This window comes from Carassius carassius, chromosome 27, assembly GCF_963082965.1.
Source record: "Carassius carassius chromosome 27, fCarCar2.1, whole genome shotgun sequence".
In the NCBI taxonomy this organism is placed as follows: domain Eukaryota; kingdom Metazoa; phylum Chordata; class Actinopteri; order Cypriniformes; family Cyprinidae; genus Carassius; species Carassius carassius.
The window spans coordinates 11,911,897-11,937,779 of NC_081781.1; the positions used below are offsets into that span (position 1 = coordinate 11,911,897).

Sequence of the window (25,883 nt, forward strand, 5' to 3'; positions counted from 1 at the left end):
GCAAGACATCAGTCACAGCACAACCACTGACTTTATCGTATGTGTATTTGATTTCATTAGTGCAGATTAATGTTTGAGAGCTGATGTAGTCTTAATGGACATTATATATAGTATATATATTATTAAAGGCTATATAGTCATTATAATATTAATTCCGTTGTCTGACAACAGAAACATTAAAATATAGTAATAAAAACAATTTTATTGAGAATTAAATTGCAGTATGTGAGCATAGGGAGGCAATACAATACTACGCAATTACGTCATAAATATGTTAATTAGCGCATGACGTAATCTAGTTCATGTTCTCATGATTTATTTTTATGAATTAAAATGTTTAAAAAAAAAAACCTCTGTTTTTTTCACAAATCGCACCCTGTGTATATCTGTTCAAAAGGTATTGTCAGCTGTTCTCTTTACGCTATCATCTGCTCCCTCATTTCCTGGCGATCTGAAATATATAAAATGTAAAAGTCTATATCAAATATTAATATATCTAACTACGTAAACGATAAAAAAAGACAATTCAGATAATGCAGTGTAGTACTTCTCCATTGCACTAGATGTCAATAGGTGCGCATATTCAATGGAGAAAACATGAAGCAGAGAACCTAATCATTTGATTGGTCAGACGAGATCACGTGACGTCGTGTTTTGCGTTTCCTCTCGTGATGCGTGTAAACATTGCACATGCACGTTGATCTGATTGAATGTAGCAAAATAATCTGGAAGCTTGTTGCGACGATGGTGAAGTGTCTGGTGCAGGGATGCATAAACCACAGTGATCTCAGACCTGAAGAGCAATCGAGCCGTCCGCGCAAGAGGTTTTTCAGATTCCCCAAAGACAAGGCCCGAGTTAAAGTGTGGCTGGCCGCTTTACGGGAGACTGAGCGCGAGATCACAGATCAACATCAGATATGCGAGGATCATTTCCTGAGCCATCACATCACGCCGAACGGAATCACCGTGGACGCCATTCCTGTTATGCCCCCATTAGAGGGACCGGTCTCCGGCTGGAGCTCGTGTGATGAGCTGGAAGAGCACTCGGACCCGGTGGAGGAGGTTGGAAGGGTGCAATGCATATATTCTGACAGCCAACTATATATATATATATATATATATATATATATATATATATATATATATATATATATATATATATATTAGTTGGCTGTCAGGGGGGCGGCGATTCATTTCCAACTGGTTAGGTTTATTTGGAAGTTAAAAGTGTCAAAAGACTACGCAAGCGATCCCAGTTCTGCACATAAACCTTGCTCGACATATTTGTCTATGGTGAGCTGCATCTTTTGTGATTGGCCATAATACCTGCAGACTGCAGCCAATGGAGATCGTGATAGCTGACTGCAGGTTTTGTCATTCATTATAACAAGGTGTAGAGACGATGTAAATTATAGATTCAGTGTGCAGTGTAGAGAGCTTCATTCATTAAAACGTTAAAGCAAAGTTTGTGAGATCGCGATGAACTTAGAATTGTGATAGGTTTTTCAGGATTATAAATGTGAAACTGAATTTATACAACAGTTTTATACATTTTTGATTTTATACATAAGTTAATATTAAGTGACTTACATATTAGGAACACTGTTGTCTGATTTGTCAACTAAAATAATTCCAAAGCAAACACAGCGCTGTTTCGTTCATGAATGAATCCAGTGAATCGAGAGTAACTTGCTTGGTTTACTAAATGAATGAATCGGCTATTTAAAGGAATCGATTGAATAAATGATTCAGTGACTTCATGCCACCTACAGGTGGTTTGTTTAATTTGTAAAATATAAATTGACTCATTTAAATTGTTTAATATTTCTATATTCAAAACTTTATATTTAAAACATTAATTTCATAACATTGTTATTATGAAATGAATTAATGCCACCTTGGTGAGTCTTGTCTGTAATGTAATGCCACATTTGTGCCGTGCAAAGTTAATAAATAAATAAAACTGGCCCCTTTTAGACTTGCACTCTTTATTTACTAACTGCTTGTTTTCTTTAAAAAAAACTAACTAACACTAGACATCTTTTTGTACACTATTTGTTTTCTTTTTATTTAATATACAATTAACAAACGCAAAAAAGTCTTTAAAACTAGCTTGCTCTTTTCTTTTTCTGTTGTTTTCTTTTTATTTATCATATAACAATAATAAAAAAACCTTGCTAAATTTTTTTTATTTTAATTGCTTCCATTGTCCTCATTTGTAAGTCACTTTGGATAAAAGAGTCTGCTAAATGTCAAATGTAAATGAGTCAAATATCTCCTTATAATAGGAAGGTTAATTTCTGTCATTGATCAGGTGTTTCTAATTTTTTTTAGGAGTACAAGTGCTCCTGAAAAGAAATGTAAGCATAGAGTCCTTAAGAATGTAATGATAGCTTTTAAAAAACGAATTGCAAACATTTATGCAAAGTGTAAACTATTAAGTATAATCTACAAATCATGCAAAACTGTACCACTTAATAAGAAGGGCTTAGCTAAACAGGCCAATTAGAGACAATTACTAATCATTCATATTTTTTTTATTAAACTATTCTTTCATTTCACTAATCAGTCTTATTTTATTTTTTTTAACACAAGTGGTTAATGATTCTTACAATATAACGTGCAAATTTAAACACAACCTATCAATGTTTTATATATGATATATATATATAATCATCAGAAAGTCATTCAATATTTTTTACATGTATTGATCAAAGCTCCATAAAACATAATACAGATACAACTACTGTATTTTGGCCATATAATAATGAAGTGGTTTATTACTAATGTATTATTAAATGCTCTGCCTCATATAAATCATGATCATCATAATACACATAAACATATGATCATATTTGGAAACAGTGTGAAAATCATTCTGAATAAAAAAAACAAATCTATTCACATTATGTTGTACATTTGAAAGTGTTTTTATATTAATGGGGAAAAGTAAAAAAAATATATATATATATATATATAGGAGATTTTGCTATGAAATACGTTGGATAACGCTATGCAGTATCAATTGGTATTAACCTTAATTTTGTCTTGAAAGGGTGGGCTTGCTGCAGAGGATGATCTTTATGATGTGGAGTTTGAGGATTTTGAGGAAGATGATGATGAAGACCACAGTCTTCCAGATGATGGCTCACATAACATGAATAGTCAAGTACAAGGACAGTGTCTCAGTGGAAGGTAACACTACATTAAATAACTGCTACGAAAGGAATGAAAGAATATTGATTATTTTTCCCATCCATTATATAATGTCCTTTCTTTTTGTTTAATTAGCGATCCCAACATTATCAATATGAATCAAGCAACAGGGGCATCCACCAGTCAAGGTATGGCATGTTATCAAAAGTTTTCTGATGCTGCACAGAATTTGAATGTTTATTTGACCAATGGTTAAAAAAGCTCTCAATTTTCATTCCAGTTCCGAATCGCTCTGACGTTGCTCTTGGACGGCTGACCAAACGCTTCATGCAGTTGCTTCACTCGGCACCGAATGGAGTACTTGACCTCAATGAGGTTACTCGAAAACTGGGCACAGGAAAGAGGCGGGTGTATGACATCACTAATGTGCTTGCCGGCATCCAGCTAATCAAAAAGACATCCAAAAACAAGATCCAGTGGATGTATGTTTACACTGAATGCTAGTTACACAACAAGATTTGGTAGTTTGTAAACGTACAATTTGTCCAATGAATTAAGGTTTGATTTACAAAGTGATTTTTCTATACATTTTCAAGGAATCCATCAACAAACTTGGGGAAGACGAAAGCTGACCTAGTTCATCTGAAGTCAACGGAGGAGGCCCTTGACGGGCTCATCAAAGACTGCGCCCAACAGCTCTTCGCTCTGACCGACCTCAAAGACAATGCTGAATATCCTCTCATATTTCTATGATAGTGTTTCTAACAAATGTTATAGAAGTCCTTTCAGTTGTTTTGGTCTTAACTGCTGTTGTACCTCAGCTTATGTGACATATGAGGACATCTGTCAGATTGGTGTTTTCAAGGACCAGACTATAATAGCCATCAGGGCCCCTGAAGAGTCCAAGCTAGAGGTGCCCACTCCCACTGAGGTAAAGACTCGGAGCCTTGGGTGTCATTCTAAAATCTAATATTTAAATTAGTGCTGTCAAACGATTAATCGCATTCAAAATAATATATGTGTGTATTGTATATATTTATCATGTGTGTATATATAAATACACACACATGCACGTATATATATTTAAGAGGAATATATCATATAAATTATTTAAATATAAACATATCCATGTAAATGTAAATATTTTCAATATATATACATGGATGTGTGTTTTTATATATAAATAATGAATTTAGTACACAGTACAAACAAAAACGTTTTATTTTGCATGCAATTAATCACGATTAATCGTAAAAGTAAATATTTTGGTGGATTTTGATTTAAAAGGATGACAGTGAAAGGACATTTGCATTTCATTTTGGTTATCTTGCCCACCCCTTATTTGAATAATGATTAAAAGACACTCATCTGATAGCTGGAAGGAATATATGTAATATGAACTTCTATTTACGTTATGTTCTAGGAATCAATCCAGATCCACTTGAAAGGCTACCGGGGGCCCATCCAAATACTCACCTGTGAGCCTGAGGGCCCAAGTGAAGCTATGGATCCAGCTAACACAGAATCTAAACTTGTCAAACCAGCCTGCTTTCTAACACTAGAGGAGAGCCGGATACACACACAACCATTAATATCAGGTTAGCCGTATTCCACACTTGGATGCATTGTGGCCAATAGTGTTCAAAAGTTTGGGGTCAATAAATAAATGCAGCCTTGTTTAAGCAAGAGAGTTTCAAAAACAAAAAAATCTTACTGATCCCAAACATTTAAATGGTATTAGCTTTTAAAGAACAAAAATATCCAGTAAACGAACCAATCTCAGTGCTTGTGGATAGTTACTTAGAAAAGTCCTACATTTGAGACCTGCGTTATGCAATGGACAATGGACGTTATCTACGATTCAACAATGATTCATTTTTAAAGTATAGAAATGTTACAAATATACCCAATATCTCATTGTTGCAAAGGCATCCAGAAAGTTTAAATTTCAACGGCAGGAAGATAGTAGTGCAGCAGAACATTGTTGTGTCGCGTTGTGTTTGGCTTCCTCAAAGTTCAACTCTGTGCTGAGCTTTCACTGTTCACCTTATTCCAGTGGAACGACTACTGTGATCCAGCACCACTGCAGAGGAGAAAGGCTTCCTGCCCCTGTGGACCTCTATAAACAAGATAACTGTTCAGTTGCAGCAGTTGATATTGCATTGGATAGGGCTGCAGAATGATAGACTGAACATGTTTTTTCCCATTTGTTTTTGCAGATGTTTTAAATACTGTAGCAGCTGTGCAAAGCACTGAAGGACCTAAAAGAAGAGCCTTTGCTTCTTTGAGACAAACATCCTATCTTAACAGACTTTGTTGGCCTTTTTGGAGAGACCACTGTGAATATATATACTCTGCTGGGTTAAAGACATCTCATGGAGATTTTTGATTTGTAAATATATGGATGAGTATTTTAAACAGTTTAAAGTATTTTTTGTATAACAGGTTTTTTTTTTCTTCGACCATCTGACTATGCTGTAAATTAATCAAATCTGTGGTGGTCAAAGACAGACCTTGGATCCCGTTTCAGTATGACAAGATGTCCTTGTTTATGGGAGAGTGCTTTGTAAATGTATGCTACGGTTCAAAAGTTCGAGGTCTGAGATTTAATTTATTTATTTTTTGGAAGGAAATTAATACTTTTATTCAGCAAGGACACATTAAATTACTCAAAAGTGACAAAGACATTTACAATGGTGCAAAAATTGTATTTCAAATAAATGCTGTTCTTTTGAACTTTCTGTTCCTCAAAGAATCCTGTGAAAAAAAACTATTGTTTTCATTCAGATATTAAGCGGCGCAGCTGTTTTCAACATTGATAATAATCAGAAATGCACCAATTCAGCATATTAGAATGATTTCTGAAGGATCATGTGACACTGGAAGACTGGAGTAACAACAGTCACAGGAATAAATTACATTTTAAAATATATTAGAGTAGTAATTTTTAATAGAAATAATATTTGACAGTATTGCTGTGTGCAGTCGAGCATAAAAGATTTCTTTAAAAAAAAAAAAAATCTTACCCCAAACTTTTCAACTGTAGTGTAACTATTAAGATATATAACAAAACTGTGAACTGTTGAGCCACTACTTTGATATTCTGTCAGTTATTTTCGTAAAAATATATCTATCTAGTGCTGAAAATAAAACCAGTCTTTTAAATGTACAGAGTTAAAAGGTTTAATGGCTTGTTCGGTAACAGAACTCGAACACTTGTATGCAAGCTACATGTAACTTAACTGCACTTGCAAAATAAGAGTTGCTCTGCAACTGATATAGATTAAAAAAAAAAAAAAAGCTATATAAAGATGAGAGTAAGGATCCAACAATATTACAGTTTATAAAAACGAATGGTCCCCATATAAAGCATAGCGCTCATCACAGTTCATCATTTCTGCATTAAAGTTAGAGGTAATTGCACTTGGAATCGGAATAATTGATAAAGTGAGCCGTTTCCTGAGGTTGTTTGTGAATGTCCCGTACACCACCATCCAGCCACTAGTTAAATAATCAGCATTCTCAGGTTTCTGGCACAAAAAGCCTGTGATCTTGGTAAGACAGGAATGCATGACATCAGTCAGTGATGAAGTGAACAAACGAGACAGGAAAAACGCCCTTCCTGTTTGGCTCCCCGTCAATGTGGCCCACCTGCAGGAGTCATCAGGATCACACATGATTTAGTCAGCTGATGTGCGCATGTACTGTGTTAAAAGTATGACTGCGTACTCACCCACCACTCCTTGTCCTCCTCTCCATCCACTATTATCACCTCTCCTTCAGAGAAGGTCAGTTCATCTGGCTTATCAGCCTGACAGTTATACAGGGCCTTTACTCTCTTAGGTCTCTGTTTCTGAAACAAGTAGAAATGTTTTGGATTTGCCACTGACATCACAATTACGGTTTAAAAACGCACATTTTCATTACTTGTTATTCTGATAAAAAGTACACACAGTCTTTCAAAAAACATCATACCTAATCACACCTACACCAAACTTTAGGTAGTGTACTTTTGAGGGGAAAAATATATATATATTTTAATGGCTGTCACTTACAGGTGGGGCCGTTCTGGGTTTGGGAGCAGGGACAGGAGCTGGTGGAGAGGCAGATGATGGCCCAGAATCTGGAGGAGAAAAAAAAAGTTTGAATAAAAATGACATTTAAGCTTATTTCAACCTAATATATATATATATATATTTGGGATTGAGAGCTGTATTCATCATGTATGTAAGCATCATTAAATTCACCTGTTTTGTCAGTTGGTCTGGGGACAGTGGGTGGAGCTTTATTTACATTAGCATCTTTACTAAAAGGACCAACAGGATTCCTGAGAAATACATAGAACATTGAAGCTGATATAATGTAGCCAATGCTACAAAACCAACACTTGAAATCCCTATAAAAAAATCACAGCATCTGATAATCTGTTACTTGTAATGCAGCTGGGAGGTCACATCTTACCTAGTGGGGGATTTTACTGGTTTGGGTGCAGGGGCTTTTGGCTGTGGGGGTATGGGAGGAGGTGGGGGTTTATATGAAAATGATGTGGGCAACACTGGAGCAGGTGGTACTATGGGTGCTGGTCTAGCTGGAGCGGGTGGTATGACTGGGGGAGCAGAGGGTGCAGATGGAACCGGAGGCACTTGGGGAAGAGCTGCCTTTGGATCTGGAGGCAGTGGTCTCTTGGCCGCAGGAGGAGGTGGTGGAGCAGGGGGGAGCACTATAGGAGAGACAAGACCTGTTATGCTATGCCTACAAGAACAAACTGCTTGATTTTTCGAATATGGTGCTTGGTTTATAACTGTTCCATAGTAGTTTAAATTGGTTGACCTGCCGGTAGAGCTAGTAGAGCATTATGGAACAACAGTGTTGAACAAAACATCTTAACTGCTGTTCAAAAGTTACATTTTTATTCTTGTGAAGAAACTACCACTTTTATTCAGCAAGAATGTACTGAATTGATCCAAAGCGACAGTACAGATATTTGTAATGTTACAAATGATTTCTATTTCAAATAAATGTTAGTTTAAACTTTCTGTTCATCAAAGAATCCTGAACAAATAATGGATCATATTTCCACAAAAATAATAAGTAGCTGTTTTTTACATTGATAATAAACTTTTAGTGATCAAACAAATGCAGTCTTGGTGCAGAGTTTTGTAGACTATGTACAACCCGAATTCCGGAAAAGTTGGGACGTTTTTTAAATGTTAATAAAATGAAAACTAAAGGAATTTCAAATCACATGAGCCAATATTTTATTCACAATAGAACATAGATAACGTAGCAAATGTTTAAACTGAGAAATGTTACACTTTTATCCACTTAATTAGCTCATTTAAAATTTAATGCCTGCTACAGGTCTCAAAAAAGTTGGCACAGGAGCAAAAAATGGCTAAAAAAGCAAGCAGTTTTGAAAAGATTCAGCTGGAAGAACATCTAGTGATTAATTAAGTTAATTGATATCAGGTCTGTAACATGATTAGCTATAAAAGCTTTGTCTTAGAAGCAGAGTCTCTCAGAAGTAAAGATGGGAAGAGGCTCTCCAATCTGTGAAAGACTGCGTAAAAAAATTGTGGAAAACTTTAAAAACAATGTTCCTCAACGTCAAATTGCAAAGGCTTTGCAAATCTCATCATCTACAGTGCATAACATCATCAAAAGATTCAGAGAAACTGGAGAAATCTCTGTGCGTAAGGGACAAGGCCGGAGACCTTTATTGGATGCCCGTGGTCTTCGGGCTCTCAGACGACACTGCATCACTCATCACTCATCGGCATGATTGTGTCAATGACATTACTAAATGGGCCCAGGAATACTTTCAGAAACCACTGTCGGTAAACACAATCCGCCGTGCCATCAGCACATGCCAACTAAAGCTCTATCATGCAAAAAGGAAGCCATATGTGAACATGGTCCAGAAGCGCCGTCGTGTCCTGTGGGCCAAGGCTCATTTAAAATGGACTATTTCAAAGTGGAATAGTGTTTTATGGTCAGACGAGTCCAAATTTGACATTCTTGTTGGAAATCACGGAAGCCATGTCCTCCGGGCTAAAGAGGAGAGAGACCTTCCAGCATGTTATCAGCGTTCAGTTCAAAAGCCAGCATCTCTGATGGTATGGGGGTGCATAAGTGCATACGGTATGGGCAGCTTGCATGTTTTGGAAGGCTCTGTGAATGCTGAAAGGTATATAAAGGTTTTAGAGCAACATATGCTTCCCTCCAAACAACGTCTATTTCAGGGAAGGCCTTGTTTATTTCTGCAGGACAATGCAAAACCACATACTGCAGCTATAACAACAGCATGGCTTCGTCGTAGAAGAGTCCGGGTGCTAACCTGGCCTGCCTGCAGTCCAGATCTTTCACCTATAGAGAACATTTGGCGCATCATTAAACGAAAAATACGTCAAAGACGACCACGAACTCTTCAGAAGCTGGAAATCTATATAAGGCAAGAATGGGACCAAATTCCAACAGCAAAACTCCAGCAACTCATAGCCTCAATGCCCAGACGTCTTCAAACTGTTTTGAAAAGAAAAGGAGATGCTACACCATGGTAAACATGCCCCGTCCCAACTATTTTGAGACCTGTAGCAGAAATCAAAATTGAAATGAGCTCATTTTGTGCATAAAATTGTAAACTTTCTCAGTTTAAATATTTGCTATGTTATCTATGTTCTATTGTGAATAAAATATTGGCTCATGTGATTTGAAAGTCTTTTAGTTTTCATTTTATTAAAATTTAAAAAACGTCCCAACTTTTCCGGAATTCGGGTTGTATATACATAGTTGAAATTGGTGTAAGACTCACCATACACTGAGATGTTTTTGTCTGGACTCTGAGGGTTTGAAGGGTCTGAGCATGATCTCTGTCTCCCGACCATCTCCGCTGGAGGACTCCACCCTGATATCACAAACACACAGAAATGTGTTTATTATGTAGGTTTATGACTTTACTGAATGTACATTTGTAAGCAAGCTATTTAAGAATGAAAGCTTTCAGAATTTACTACCAGAAGGTTCTCAACCATGCCTGAATGCTACTCACCCCTTCCCAAGGTACGAAGTGGTAGAGGAGGAAAACCTGACAACCCTGGTAAACCTAAAGGTGGTGGACTAACATCAAGCACAGTGCCGTAAGTCTCATTGCAGATCATGCTAGGAATAAAAGCCCTCTGCTTGTTATTGACCACATTAGCCACGTCCCGTGCCAGAGCGCTCATGTCGGGCTTCATGGGGCCAGTGCCTGGAATAAAACAGCTAACTGGACGCTCCTCACGCCTGATGGGAATGGGCTGAAACACAAAATCAACGACATAAGGATGAGCCAAAAGGTAATACAGTGCTCAAATTTATCTTTGTCCAAATACATTTAGATCTTTACGTAATAAACTATGTGACATTCACTATGTAGCGAACAGTGAATGAGGTTTGCATAAAGTATATGCATGATTCTTTACAATACCACTTATGTTCTCTCAGTGTTAACTAAGCTAACGAAAAAAATATTTATTTGAATTTTTGGTAACATTATAAATGTCTTCGCTGTTACTTCTGGTCAATTCAATGCATCCTTGCTTAATAAAAGTATTAATTTATTGTGAAAAAAAAAATCTTAAAGAGAGTATAACTGAAATAAATGGCTTCTTTTGTATAAAAAGTATGTTAACCTTGTCTTCCATCTCATCTTCACTCTCGTCCAGGTCATCGTTATGCAGACGCCAGTCATACTCCACATGCACATGGACGTTGAACTTCCCTGTTTGCGCCTGAGTCAGCTGTCGATCACACAGCACAGAAGAATATATTGGAGGGGAATTCGCGTGAACACAATCTCATGAAAAGGCAAATTACTTGCTCTCAAGAAAAGCAAAGAAGAGCAAAAATCAGCACTTCAGGATTTATGTTGGCATTAAACATAACAAATGTACCCACCAGCTCTTCGCATTTTGTGTGTCTGAGACGCTTTGCCAGATCCAGAGGAGACTCTCCTGCATCATTAGCTGGAAGAAAAACAACAAAAAAGTTTTTTACTTTTCTTATTTCATTGACTAGCAATTTTGCTTCATTTATTTAAAAAAATGCAGATCGTCTCATTATTAGTTTTTTGTGTGTGTGTGCATGTATGTAGTTTGAATTGCCAAGAATAGAGCAAATTATATGAACTCTTACTAATGGTGACAGATGCTTTCCCTCGCAGTAGTAGCTTCATACATTCACTATTGTCAGTCAAGCAGCAGTAGTGCAGCGCTGTGCTTCCTTTGGAAGTCTGCTTGTCTAAATTACCACTGCATACACAAACACATACACACACATATGGACATGTAAAATGTCTGAATAATATGCATATAAAATATGAATAAAATCTTATTTTAGCTAAAATACAGAACATCAGTGGAGTACCTGTTCTGTACAATGAAGTCCACAATGTGGAGAGAATTCCGGTCCACCATTCGTACTGCAAGATGTAGCGCTGTCTCACCTGGTTCCTGTCAGTGAAAAGCAAAGATATATATATATATATATAGTACCTTTATATAGTACATTATTAAAAACATTTATTAAATAAAAAAGATACTGATGCAAAACCCACTATATGTATTTTATTCACTAAAATGAACCAACCCATAAGAGTCATTTGTTCAAGAATCGGACTGCACGGGTGGTAATAGAAAAAATAAAACACACAATGACTCCAACCTAAAACTCACATGTTGGTTAGTTTGTTGAATGGTCTCCATCAGGTCCACTCCTTCAGCGTTCACCTGGATCAGAGAGAAGATGTCCCGGGACTTCACTGCATCACACAGTGCATGCAGCCGGGCCGCGTTATCTGCATACTTCTTCTGAGCGAAGCGCTTCTCTGTGTATTTGGCTGTAATGAAGTCTTTTCGTACCTGCCTGAAGGACAATTGCGAGAGAAAACATTGTAATGAAATGTATGATGTGAAGACTAAAAAAAATGAAAGCAAAACTGCAGATCTAAATGTGAGACACATATAATGTATATATAAAAAATTCATTCAAAAATGTTAAAAGATGTCAATGAAACTGATCGCTCACATGTCACTAGAAGGGTTGGGTTTGGGGATCTCTGCTGACAGGTTTGATTCCATGATTTCATTGAATCCTGCATTGCCGACGCTGTTAGCAAGCTGCAGCCCATTTAAAATCATCACAATCAGTATGTTTGCAATTTCTTCTCAGAAATGACCTATTTGTTACAAGAATTTACCAAGAGTTCAGACGTGCCCAAGACATCCAGCGTCAAAGACTGTATTCTGGAGTAGTGGACTCCCATTTCTCGATGGATTCCAGAGCATTCGATGCAAATCAACACACCCAGGTTTGTGGAGAGCCATGTTGGATCTGTAGTTACAACAAATGAGAAGGCAATGAAGTATCATTTGAATGTCATACAGGGTTATCTTTTCTAAGAAAAAACTTTGATCTAAACAATAAAACAAGTTCTGCTGGGATGACTAAGTTCCACACAATGTACAAAGGGAAGTGGAAAGGTAAGATGCAAAACAGGAAGCACAGGGTGTAGATTTCATAAAAAAAAAAAAAAAGAAAGAAAAAACAGTAGAGTGAGCTGAAGCAAGAATCATCACTCTCCTAAAATGTCTAGCTTTTGAAAATAACGCAGAAAACAACAGCAAAAACGATTCAGTAGTTAATTTGAATCAGCCATTATTTACATGTTATTCCTTCCAACTACATTTCATACTCAGGGATCAAACCTTGCAGGATTCAGACTTGCATCATTTCAGTCCCCAGCCCAGATGTTTAACCACTAGGTTTCATTACATCTAGACATGTGCCAGTACTCGGTAATGCGATATATCACGATAATGAATATGCACAATATTGTTATCGTGGGCACTTCTAAATACCGTGAATAATTATATATTCCAAATTATTCAGAAGTTGGAATGCATTTTAAGAATACTTTTCCCATCAACTGGTCAAAATGCACAACACCACTGTATGCTGCTTGAAAGACTGTGTGTGTGCTCTGATGTAAACAAGCACGCGTGATTATATACTTTATATATTTTTCTGTATTTCGTTATTGTATTTAAATGTTCAGTTATTTTTGTTATAAGAAAAAATTTATTTAACCTGTTAATACTGTATTATGACCTAACTAAATGTCGATAACATGATTGAAAAAAAAGCAAGAGCAATTAATCGCAACAGGAAAATTTGATTCCGGCATATCCGTAATTACATCAAGCCTATATTGCTTACTGGAAGCTCCACAGTCACAGCACACGTCATTGCCACTCATCTTCTTCACCTCTCCCACAATAGCCTTGGTCAGCTCCCGCACGATGTTGTTCTCTCCCTCATTCTGATCATCCTTAAAGGCATTGTTCAGAGCCTCCTCTTTACTATTCTGGAGCACAGACACCCATCTGAAATCGACAGATACACATGAAGAGATGAAAAGACAGAAATGATGGACATAATGATTACATTCTCACATGGTATTTATAAAATCATGTCAAATTTGTGAGAGCACACACACACACACACACACTCACATTTGGCACTCAGCTTCGTCCTCTGCCTGAAAGTGATACGTTCTGTCATCTAGAAGATGGAAGAGAACAGTAAGCAATTAAAAATGACCAACCAACCATATGAACCATGACAGACTCTGAGAAGAATACTGGCTCTGAATTTATGAGAGTACTGGACTGTGCTTGTTGTTAAAAGTTTATTACGTGATATAAGATCAAAGCATTTTTTCTCTTCTGGGTTACACTTCACTTGGCAGGTTAAGAGGTTCAGGTTTGCTGGCGGTGCGTTGGCCTGCAAGATAAAAGAGAGAAAGAGCAAGAAAGAAAGAGCAGAAAATATGGGTACATTTAGGAGATTTATTACACATTAACAGCAATACCCAATGAAATGGAGTATATACTTTATACATACATTAATATAAAGAATGATGTGTTATCTAATAAAAGTAATAAATATATTCAATAAACATTTTCATATATATTTAAAAAATTATGCATGTAACAATTATAATTCTATTATATAAACTCTCTGAATTTATTTTACATACAGTAATTTTATTTATTACAATTGTATAATTTTAATAATAAATAGATTTATATATGTACTTTTATTAATACATGAACAAACTATATTACATTATAAAATCCTTATGAAAGTGCCACTAAATGGTATTTTAAGATTACACATTGTTGCCCTCAAACTCTGTAAAAATGGTGGAGCCAACCTTGCAAAACAAAAACATCATTCTGAAAGGAGTTATTCCCCTACCGTTCCATGAGAAATAGTCAATAATCCATTTTTCAAAGTGCACTTCCTTTTCTGCCAAACCTTCCTCAGTCTGTAAGATGGAGAGAAGCCTTCATCATGCAAACTTTTAAAAAGGATGCACTGGAAAATATCACTGAAGTGCCAGACAAACTCACCCTTCGCTGCGTTTGAGGAGCATCCCAGAGCGCTCAGTGCCGTAAGCTTTATTGCCCTGCAGCTGGTGAAGACTATAGCCTGCATTCTGCTTTGACTGGAGGTCCTTTCAACACACAAACAAACAAGACAACAAGACTTACTACTAAATTAAGAAATCGTCCAATCAATCATGGTCTCCAAATATTTTTGGGCTCACCTCCTTACTCTCTGACTGTAGAGCAGATCTGAGAATATCTCTCAGCTGCATTAGCTGTTTTCTCTCTGCATCTTGTGTCTGCTTGTTCTGCAATTCACACACAACAGCAAACATCACGATATAAGAAATGAACTGATCTGTCTAAATGAAGAATATATCTTCAAAAGAGCAGACAGCGATGTCAAAAAACATACTGCAGTTAAGTCTGTGGCGAGTTTTTCCATGAAAGGTTTCAGGCTGTCCACAACTTTTAACCCATCCTGAAAGAAACTGTGTGGAAACAGGAAACCAATTCTTTTAAAAGTCTCATTGAAAAAATGAAATGTATTGTTACTAGTATTATAAACCAACATACTTGCACTGGGCATGAAAGTATTTGATGAGGTTATGGAGCAGGTCAACTCCTTTCTTGACTTTAATTTCATTCACCTTAATGAGATACTAGGAAAAAAGTATGAAACAATCATTTCAGTTGCTTTCTTTTGGTTAGTATTTTCATTAACTATTGTTCAAAATGAAAAAAAAAATCATGTGTGTGGGTGTACTTGTTTTCTTTTGCAACACAATATAGAGCCTGAAAGTTTTGACAATGTGGGGACTGACCTGCGGTCCCCACGAGGGAAAAAAAATATGTTTATCTGAAAGTGTAACAATGCAAACAGGTTTTCTGTAAGGGTTAGGTTTAGGATCAGGATGGGATGGGGATAAAACATATTGTTTGTTCAGGAATTAAAGTAATAGAAGTCTCTGGAAAGTCTCCACAATTCACAGAAACAAATATGTGTCTTATATTACCAAGGCAAGAAGTGTACTAGGCCCATCACTATTTCTCACTTAAAAAATAAAGAAATGCCCTTTCTGATGCTGGTTGTACTGTATGTGAACCACATTCCTTACTTCACACATCTGAAGCTGAAAGAGGCGTCTCTCTTTCTCCATCTCTTCTGCAATCTCTCCTCCGCTGATCTCTGTTCTGATCAGACCATGCTGTTTGGCATGTTCCCGTTTTTCTTTCTCAATCTTGCCGCTTTTAAATAAGTTTAGAGCATTGACATGAAAAGAAAATAACAGCGTATGTACTTAACCATGCACAAACTTTAGGCTTTCATCAATGCCTCATAATGCATAAACACACTATATATATATATATGCCGGTGCTGTTGTTTACTTAAGGTGTGGCCCCACATTATGATAAACTCTTTATCTATGCTACTGGCCCAGGAACTAAAGGGATAATTCACCTTTAAACATCTGAAATGAATAAACCTCCTACTATGTAGTGCAACCTCCCCTTCCCCTGAATTTGTAGATTCAGATAAACTAATCTACAGTTATTACAACCTTTTGTGCATCATTCACTAAGGGCTTCATGAGTGTAAAAGGTTTAAGTTTAATGTTCACTGATAAATCTTTAACTATTACTTTTTTATATATATATTCTGAGATTATTATAAAGAGGTTAATAAGTGCTTACAGTTTGGTTTCGTAATCCTTCCATGCTTTATCAAAAGTCTTTTTCAGATCCTGATGAACAAATAAAAGCACAGTGAACATATGAAGAGACTTAAGGGCAAATATATATATATATAAAAAAAAACACAAACCACCATAATCATTGTATTTGTGAAAATTCATTGTATTAAAAAAAAAAATTTACATCGATTTTTTATTCACATCATATTACAATGATTTTTGAAGGATCATGTGAAGACTGAAATAATTGAAAATTGAGCTTTGCCATTTTAAGAATAGATTACATTTTAAAATATATTAAAATTAAAAAGTTATTTTAAATTGCAATAAAATTTCAAAATATGACTATTTAACTGCATTTTTTATTGACATCAAATGTTTGAAAGGTACATATTTGGTCACACTTTAGTTTAGGGACCAATTCTCACTAATAACTAACTATTAAATATGACTTTTGCCTCAATAAACTGCTAATTTGATGCTTATTAATAGTTAGTAAGGTAGTTGTTAAGTTTAAGTATGTGGTAGGATCAAGGGATCTAAAATATGGTTTTGCAGAATAAAGCATGCTTTATAAGTATACTAATAAAAAAGCAAAAATGCTAGTAATATTCATGCTAATAAGCTACTAGTTAATAGTAAGAATTGGTCCATAAACAAAGTGCTACCACATATTTCATCCAAATATCACTGCATACCCCTTTGACTCCTTTAAGGTCTCCCTTTAGCAGACTGTCTAGTGGGAAAGTGATGATGTTATTCATGTTCTGCAGCTGTGGGCACAAAAGAAGACATTAGAAGTGTCAAAACAAAGTGTATAGTTTGTGTATTAACATACTTCTGTGTGAAAATGCTCTACATGTAACTCAGGCAGTATTTCCTAAAGAGTGCAGTCAGTTGCTTGCGAGCCACAGGCAAGACAAATACAGGCCTGAAATATTAATAGCAGAACGATCTACAACAGATGGATGTCAGAGACTGGCTCACCAAGTTCTTAAAGAGACCAGTGAGCTCCTTAGTGAAACCAGCAAATTTGAGGAAGTAATTGGACATCTCAGGGTCATCTTTGTACACAGTGTTATCCGTAAACCTCTCCAGTGCCTGGATGTACTGCTCCTCATTCTCTACGTGAGCTAAGAAGACATAAAACAGCCTGTCAGTCAATTACTCCTGTCTTATGGACCTTTTCCATTCTTACCAGTTGCAAAAAACATACTTCCTAGTTTATGAGTGGATGTGCTGTAGAAGAGAGCATGGTAACCACACTCCCCAGTGGTGTGCAGTACAGCAAAAGGCCAACAGGCTGTTTAAGATCTGGGTTACTATAAAGAAGAAACAACGTGCTAACAAAGTCTGCTTCCTGCAATAAAGGAAATTCACTAAGAAGGAACTGCCACCAATTTAATCATTGTAAAAATAAATGTATTTAATTTATTCTGTGTATTTATTTAGTGTATTCATTCTGATGTTAATGTTTGTGTAAACCAATAATATTTTAGAATTATTTAGATTATATTTTAGTATTTATTCATATTTTGAAAAAAACTTTAAAATAAAGAAGCTATTATTTATCTTATCTTTTTTTTTTTGTAGTTTAAGTTTTAGTAATTTTTTTGATGGGCTTTGGTCATTTTTATTAGCCCCCACCCCCCAAATTTTTCCAATTATCTTTATTTTATATAATAAAGTTCTACTCAAGCCATCAAACTGACATTATAAAAAGAAAGCCATAACAGAAGGGAAGCCAATTTTCCAGTTTTAAACACACATCTCACTTTTTTTTCTAGATTAATTAGAATGGGTTCTGTAAATATGCTCTATTTTGATTTCATGCAGACTTCAACAATAACATCGCTGCAGTAAACTCTGAAAAACTTTCCTGTGTAATATTACAGTATGTGCACAGAACAGGTAAGATTATTCTAGAACTATGATAATCGCTCACCAGCAACAGATTTAAAGAACAACTACAGATGTGAAAATCTAGCTCTAAAGAGAGAGAGAGAGAGAGAGAGAGAGAGAGAGAGAGAAGTAAGCAGGTTCTTGCTGGAACAGGTATCGGTGATTCTGGTAGGAATGAGAGGAATGTGTGAGGTAGAGCACAAAACCTACTGGCTAGAGTAACAACGACTTGAATCACACTGTATATGAAACCAAAATCTTTGTCAGTGCTATTGTTATATATCATTTGGCACTGTTTGAGTAAATGGGCTTAACAGAGCAATTACACTATTATTTATAGCAACAAAACAAAAAAAGAAACATTACTTTGAAAACCAATTACAGAATAAAAGTGCAAAATTAGCACAAACCTTTTGGTTATTGATCAAAGTGTTAAGTATTTGTAATACTCACTCAGACCAGAGCTGTTTATGGCCTTGACTGACTTTTTTATTTTGTGCAACACACTGCGGTCCAGGTCCAACACCTGCAAAACAACACAAATCTTTTTCTTAAAGGGATTTTTTGTGCTGAACAGACCAGTTCGGAATACACAGAAATACCATAGACTGTATAAAAACAGAGAAATACACAGGATGATAAAAAAGTAAGATAACAAAGTAAAATAGTTTATTTACACAATGAGGAACAAACTGAAGCAATAAGACTTGCATCTTCACTTAACTGCCTTAAAATGCTTTAAAAATGGTTAAAAATGCAGCATATCCTACACTTTCAGAAAAAAAAGGTACAAAAGTTGTCACTGGGGTGGAGGTTACTTTTCAAAAGGTACACCTTGTTGTTACCTTATTTACCTCTTAAAGGTGCATATTGGTACCTTTAAGATATTAGTACCTAAAGTGTATATATTAGTACCGCCTCACTGACAGCTTTTATATTTCTTTTCTGAAAGTGTAATGCATTTACATTTATGCATTTGGCTGACATTTTTATCCAAAGTGACTCACATTGCATTTGAGATGCACATTTTATCAGCTTTCTAGGAATCAAACCCATGACCTTGGCATTGCAAGTGCAGTGCTCTACTGTTTAAGCTACAGGATTGCCGAATGAACACAACCAATATCGTTTTGTGCATAAAGCAGGTCAAACTATAATAACATATGTATAAAGCATTTGTTTTGTACAGCATTGTGTTTGTACTTCCCTCTCACACACGATTGAATTTACATCCAGCCTGTAATTTAGCCACCCATCACTCATGCTGAATCATGCTCTGGGAATTTTGCACAAAAAGAGCCGATTGAAGTAGACAGACTTGTGCCCTTAAATCCATGTTTATGCAGGAGTCATGTCTGGTGCGAGACAAAATCATCTGATGAGGGATAAGCCTGGAGCCTGCCAGCTAACAGCACTCATACATTTCCGGCTGTCACAGTCTGTCTTTAGTCATTGAGTATTGAGAATGTTATGATGAAACATTCATTCCAATTCAAAGGTTTGGGAACAGTAAGATTTTTTTTTTTCCCTAAGAAACTCACATTTTTATTCGGTGAGGATGTACTAAATTGACCAAAAGTGACAAAGGCATTATGTTACAAAAGGTTTCTATTTCAAATAAATTTTGTTCTTTTGAAATTTTTAATTGAATGAAGAATCCTGGAAAAAAATATCAAGGTTTACACAAAAAATAAGCAGCGCAACTCTTTTCAAAAAGAGTTTTAACAGCAAATCATCATATAAGAATGATTTCTGAAGGAGCATGTGACACTGAAGACTGGAGTAATGATACTGAAAATTCAGCTTTACCATCAGTGGAGTATTTTTCCTTGGTATTTTAAATTGAACTACTATTGGTGAGAATAAAACAGAGCATGAAAGAGATTTCTTTCTAAACCATCAAGTAAGCATCTATTTATTGTTAGTAGATTCTCTATATGGAAACATTAATCCTAAAGTTGTGAGAAAATATAGATACTGTCTGCCAACATTTTCCTTACTGAAACATATCAAGCTTTTACTTCAGTAAAAATATACAAAAAAGTCAAAAAAGAGCTTCCACATTTAATTATACTTTAGTATTTTAAAATAAAAAGTGACTTTTTATTAGCTTTAGGAATGGAATGATGTAATTAAGTAACATTCATACAAAAACAAAATTGTAAAGTAATCTGTTTAACCACAGTTTTCTCAGCGTGGAGATGCCTTTTTTACAATGAAGAATCACTGGAGTTAATTTCAAATAATTAAAATTAAAGACGTTTTAATAATTAAGTCTATCATTTTGAAATAAAATCATAAATAAAATGAAATAATCATTGGCTATACAAGTTTATTCAGGACTTTAATTTCATCCACCTGTAAGCTCAGTACAATGGGCAGAAATAGGAAAGACTGTCAAGATGACCTGCAAGAAAAATAAAGATGTAGTTTTTAAAAGTACGCTACTTCAAGCACTTTACACCCATATTTACATCGCTAGCCTGTTCAAATGCTACTCTTTGTAGAAATTGGCCTTGTATGAAATAACGTCTCAGTTATGTATGGTAACCCTCGTTCCCTGAAGGAGTGAACGGAGACATCACGTCCGTGATCGATGAATTGGGATATCAATTCGATAGACCAATCTACTTCGAGTGTAAACTAAATGAGCCAATGCACATTGGCATACAATTATTGCATCCAGCTGCCGCTGATTACAGCACGAGTATAAAAATGCAACAGGTGCAATGCATACCAGGTTTTCGCTGAGGAGCTGAGCCGGTGACCTGGCAGCCCAGCGGTGGTACAGCAACCTTGGCGATAGGGTGTGACGTCTCCGTTCCCTCCTTCAGGGAACGAGGGTTACCATACGTGACCAAGATGTTCCCTTTCAGTTGGTCACACGTGACATCACGTCAGTGACCGATGAATTGGGATCCCTACCAATGCGCCATGCGTGCTGCCCCTTCCAGTGCTCTGTGCGAGCCGCCTGTGCACCTATTTGGTGTAGGCCGGGGCTTGGAACAAGTAGTTCCACTCACCATTGTCGAAGCACTACCACACTGAGTGAGATTGGATAACACTGGGAAAACGTACCCGAAACGCACTGGTAAAATGGCATCCTTATTAGAGATCGACCGATATGGGTTTTTCTATAGCCGATGCCGATGTTTAGAGTTCAGGGTCAGCCGATGGGCGATATGTGCTGCCGATTTTTAGGGCCGATATCTTGAAGTTTTCCCCTTCATTTGCATGCTAAAATGTCACACTAATAATAAGTGGATGCACAACATTTCTAAACTTATCATCATTTATTGAGCACAGACAGAAGTCAATCAGAAAGACAATCATTTACAAAAAAGTTTTAGAGCATTTATCAAGCAGAATTTTTCAAGTTTGTTGGTACATAAATGTAAACTTAAATATACATTTAAATAAAATAAATAAAATGTTATAAAAAAAAAAAATTTAAACTGAAAAATAAAAAAAATAAAATATATTAAAAAATAATAAAAATAGTGCTGCAAACACACTAGCAACCAGGTAGTGTTGGCTTGGGGTCCTTCACATGCGCAGCATCACTTTCCACTGCAACAACAACACAGGGCTGCCCGCCAACGTGCCTGACTTTAAATCGGCGCTACTAAACACGGATATCGGCCGATGCCGATATATTAAAAAATGACAAATATCGGCCCAATATATCGGCCGAGCGATATATCGGTCGACCTCTAATCCTTATAAGGATGTTCCATCGTCTATACAAAGACGCAGCAGTTTATTGCTCTTTTAGAGAAATTGCTCTTTTAGGGAAATGCTCTTTTATGTGCTGAGGCACACAGGAGAAATGCCACGTGCAGGGGGTAGTGCAACCTGAAATGTGCAACCCACTCGACACAGCAATGACCACCACTGAAGCAACGTACCACCAACACCAAAAGCTTCCAATAGCGCATTGAACTCATAGCTCACTGAAGACACTTGGATGGAGCAGAACAATGTTGTCACTCGGCTCCTTAGTGAAAAGCTGGTATGCATTGCACCTGCTGCCTTATTATATCTACACACTGTGATCAGCGGCAGCTGGATGCAATAATTGCATGCCAATGGCTCGTTTAGTTTACACTCTAAGTAGATTGGTCTATCGAATCGATACCCCTATTCGTCGGTCATCGACATGACGTCGAGAGTGACCGACTGAAAGGGAACTGTACAGTCTGAGCTCACTGGTTCACAAAAATGATCCAAAAAAAATTTCAACAGAAAAACCGAACAGGGAACGCAGCAAAAACAGTGAGCAGACATGTGAGTGCAAGAAGAAGATTAGGTGGGACAAGCTGGGACAAGAAGTGGGACAGCCGTCCCGCCTTAGCCTTAAGGAATGGGAAGATGAAGGGAAAGAAAGAGAGAACAGAAAGGACGAGAAAGAGATGAGAGATATTAACTGCACTGGGGTTTCCATCAAAGGCAAGTCTCAGCAGGACACCACGCACAGGGATGGAAGAACCGGAAACGACAGCAAAGAGTATACTATCTGTGGTTGTGTGTAGCCCTCATGCTACTGAAAGACCATATCCAAATATTTAAGAGGTTTAACAAAATCAACCACATTATCTGACATCACTTTATAGATAAGCAAACTTATGCATAAAGAAACGTGCATAAGATCCAGCTCCAGTCTTTACATAAACCATGAACATCTTTTGTTTAACTCAGCTACTTCCTCCATTGAGGCTAAATGCAAATGGGGTAGTGCCAAAGGGCAACTCATAAAGAGTGTTTCCCTCTGTGTATCCCAGTCACACGAAAACGCCAGTTACTCTAAGAGCCTGAGGCAGTGGATATTACTCATGCCTGCTTTCCAAAAAATCACCTTGTCCTTGACACACCATAGGTTGTAGTTCTTGTAGTTCAGTTCTCTTGGTTCTTTAAGTCAAGGCCAAAAAAGTAAATGATAAATTTAGTCCTGTTATGCTAAGCATTCATTATCATTTTTAACATTAAACCTTCTATGACATATGTTTTGCAAACTTACTTAACATCTGAAAAAATGCTGGATGCTGGTATAAATGTGTTCATTGCAAATGTGTACATATAGTGCTATTTTACCAAATTATAAATCAGAGCTTACAAAATATCTCAGATCTGCTTGTTCTGATGCCAGGACTGAACCATACTGGGCATCAAATCTTCTATAATGAGGAAAAAACAGGTATTTTGTCGCACCTTCTGACACCACATCCCTTTTTTTGGTTCGTTTGGCCCGCTCCAAGGTTCGGATGGCAGCGTTCACACCTACTTAAATGGACCTCACTAACAGTGCAGTTACAGAAATCATTTTTATCAAACTAAACCTGCCAAGTGGGAACACATCCTATGAAGTGTTTGGGCTACTCCTTTGTCATCATTCAGAAATGACTGATACTCTTCCTGTTCATCAGAAGTCAACATTTTTATTTCAAGTTAGAGTCAAAGTATAAAAGACGTAATAGAGGAAGAGCTGCAGAGCTTCTTCTGATTAATAGCACAGAATACAGGGTCATTCTTAGACATGAGTAAAGTTCAGCTAGATCTGCTATTCTGATGGTGAAACAGGGTGACAGAGTACACAACTGTTTGCACAAACAAAGCACTTATATTTCCATTGAAGAAGTTACTGCAATTTTGAAACTAACGCAAACCTTTAGAAGAACTATAGAGCATTAATAGTTATTCCTATTCTATTGCGGATCCTATCAGATTACACAATGTTTTGTTAAGAACCTTTCTACCTGATCTAACAATTAAAATTACATTAATATTTGTGTAAGCCAGTTACATAGTTGTTGCTACAAAAAACATTAGGCTATCTGAAACAATATTTTTACAGTACAAGTTTCTAGTTACTAACTTTTACTAGAAAATATACACAAAGATTTCTAGAAAAAATGTTTGATTGCTCACCATTGGTTTGTGTATCTCTTGTATTCTGTAATCAAATAATTTTGTCAGACAAACTCAATTTTAAAAGATAGACTGAACCATTGAATGATGATAATGTTGACACTACATTAAAATGTAATTTAAGCCTATATTTAAGCCATTTAGCTTAAGCAACTTAAACAAAAATAACTTACAATGTCAAGTTAGGAAAGGAAGGTCTAGCTAAAAGGCTGCTGAGCATGCTCAGTTTGATCTCTGATGATGCACTTGAATTTAAGTTTTTTTTTCAAAGCAAGGGGACTTATGATAACAAATATTTGTTATTCATAATTAATATAAGTTTTAACTCCATAAACTTTACACTTTATAACATTTCGATTATATTTTGTTCTAAATGTTAAGTTATGTTTCAATTAGTTTTCTCTACTGTTTCGTTTCCTCCATTTCAGTCAGTATGTGTTGGTGTGTAAGTAACTCTGTATAACCTTCTAAGTTTGCTCAACAAACTGATACAAGTTCTACGTCACACGTACTGTATGCAAAGTTAATAATCAGCTTAACTTAAAATGCTTAATGAACTTAGATCCAAAAGCAGAAAAATATTTTTAATACAACTTGTGTTTTTGACTTTACTGACTTTTACAGTATATTGTGGCAGTACCACTGTAAAATAAAAGTAAAATGTAGCACAAGCACAGCCACAGTATGTCACCAATGCCATTACACTTTTTGATACTTTCTGTTAGTGAGGTCCTTGTGAATAGTTTTAAATGTTTATCATTGTAGCATTATAATATCTTCCACCATCTTTTAATGTTTGTCTTATTTCTGTAATCGCCTAACGCCTATCTGTATTTGTTAGTAACAGCTCTGTTACCTCAGGCACAGGCCTGTAAATTAGTCCATAAAATCTGCTGGATGGATTTATTAATAACAGATTACTGTTAATGGTAAATGTATGTAATATCAGGTTCATTTTGTGATTTTGAGACTTATAAATGACTAGAAGTCCTAACAAGTTAAGAGTAGCCTCAACATATCAGCGATAAGAAGTTACATGAACCAGTGCGTGAGAAACATGGGCGAGGTCCACTTCCAACACGGTATACATTGAGCTTTGGTGCCACAAGAAGGAAGTCATTTTCCATGCTCCTTTTGCAAAATAAACTTTTATTTTTTGATTTACTGAAGCAATGTTGTGAAGTTAGCACACATTCTGTAATACAATTGTACTGTTACAGGCACAACTGCGCACTTCGCACTAGTCTGTAAATCGTGTTATACTGTTTATTCGTGTTATTGACATTGTAAAGATGTTTTACCTCTTCCAAAGCTCCAACTGTATTCCTGCAGTGAGCCATGCGCGTGCAGAACACTGACGTCGTTGGTGCTTTATAGTCCTCATTGGTAATGTCCATAAACTCCGGTACTGTCAGTTGATCAGGCATGATTATTCCCTTTAAATTAAGACTAAAAACTAGACGAGAAAAATAAAAATGTGTTAAATGTTGTACTTTAATAAACGTCCGCCACAAAACCCGTTTCAAACTCAGTTCGCGTCAGTCATTCCTTAAAGTATTTAGTTTAAAAGGTTCCGTACGGAGTCCAAACAGATCAAAAAGAAAAAGAGGCAATGCGAAGTAAATTCGTCTTTGCACTGGGGAGTTGAACAGCTCCATCACACGCGCAACTGACCAGATCAACACTTCTGGATTCCACCCATTCGTACCTGTACAGTAGAATTTCACCGTACATGTAATTGATTTGTTGGCGGAATCTTGTCGCCCGTCAATCATAT

General features: G+C 36.3%; 2 protein-coding genes across 2 annotated transcripts; one reads left to right on the forward strand and one right to left on the reverse strand.

The window, feature by feature from the left end:
* Positions 1-617: 617 nt before the first annotated feature.
* Positions 618-5,895, forward strand: LOC132106734 (transcription factor E2f1-like). Its single transcript, XM_059512698.1, has 8 exons — positions 618-1,062; positions 3,056-3,194; positions 3,282-3,344; positions 3,437-3,638; positions 3,753-3,887; positions 3,973-4,087; positions 4,580-4,754; positions 5,376-5,895. The coding sequence occupies exons 1-8, from the start codon at positions 691-693 to the stop codon at positions 5,543-5,545; spliced, it is 1,371 nt and encodes a 456-aa protein (XP_059368681.1). The 5' UTR covers positions 618-690; the 3' UTR covers positions 5,546-5,895.
* On the reverse strand, positions 5,560-25,824 carry asap2b (ArfGAP with SH3 domain, ankyrin repeat and PH domain 2b). Its single transcript, XM_059512697.1, has 28 exons — positions 25,408-25,824; positions 18,635-18,707; positions 17,267-17,412; positions 16,978-17,052; positions 16,281-16,330; positions 15,704-15,833; positions 15,162-15,247; positions 15,001-15,076; positions 14,807-14,893; positions 14,610-14,713; positions 14,455-14,524; positions 13,890-13,977; positions 13,707-13,755; positions 13,411-13,577; positions 12,392-12,525; positions 12,220-12,311; positions 11,868-12,057; positions 11,560-11,645; positions 11,329-11,444; positions 11,092-11,159; positions 10,827-10,934; positions 10,205-10,451; positions 9,968-10,060; positions 7,618-7,876; positions 7,404-7,483; positions 7,212-7,279; positions 6,890-7,009; positions 5,560-6,807 (listed from the first exon to the last, which is right to left on the reverse strand). Exons 1-28 carry the CDS (start codon positions 25,531-25,533, stop codon positions 6,733-6,735), a joined length of 3,063 nt encoding a protein of 1,020 aa, XP_059368680.1. The 5' UTR covers positions 25,534-25,824; the 3' UTR covers positions 5,560-6,732.
* Between the last annotated feature and the right edge of the window lie 59 nt (positions 25,825-25,883).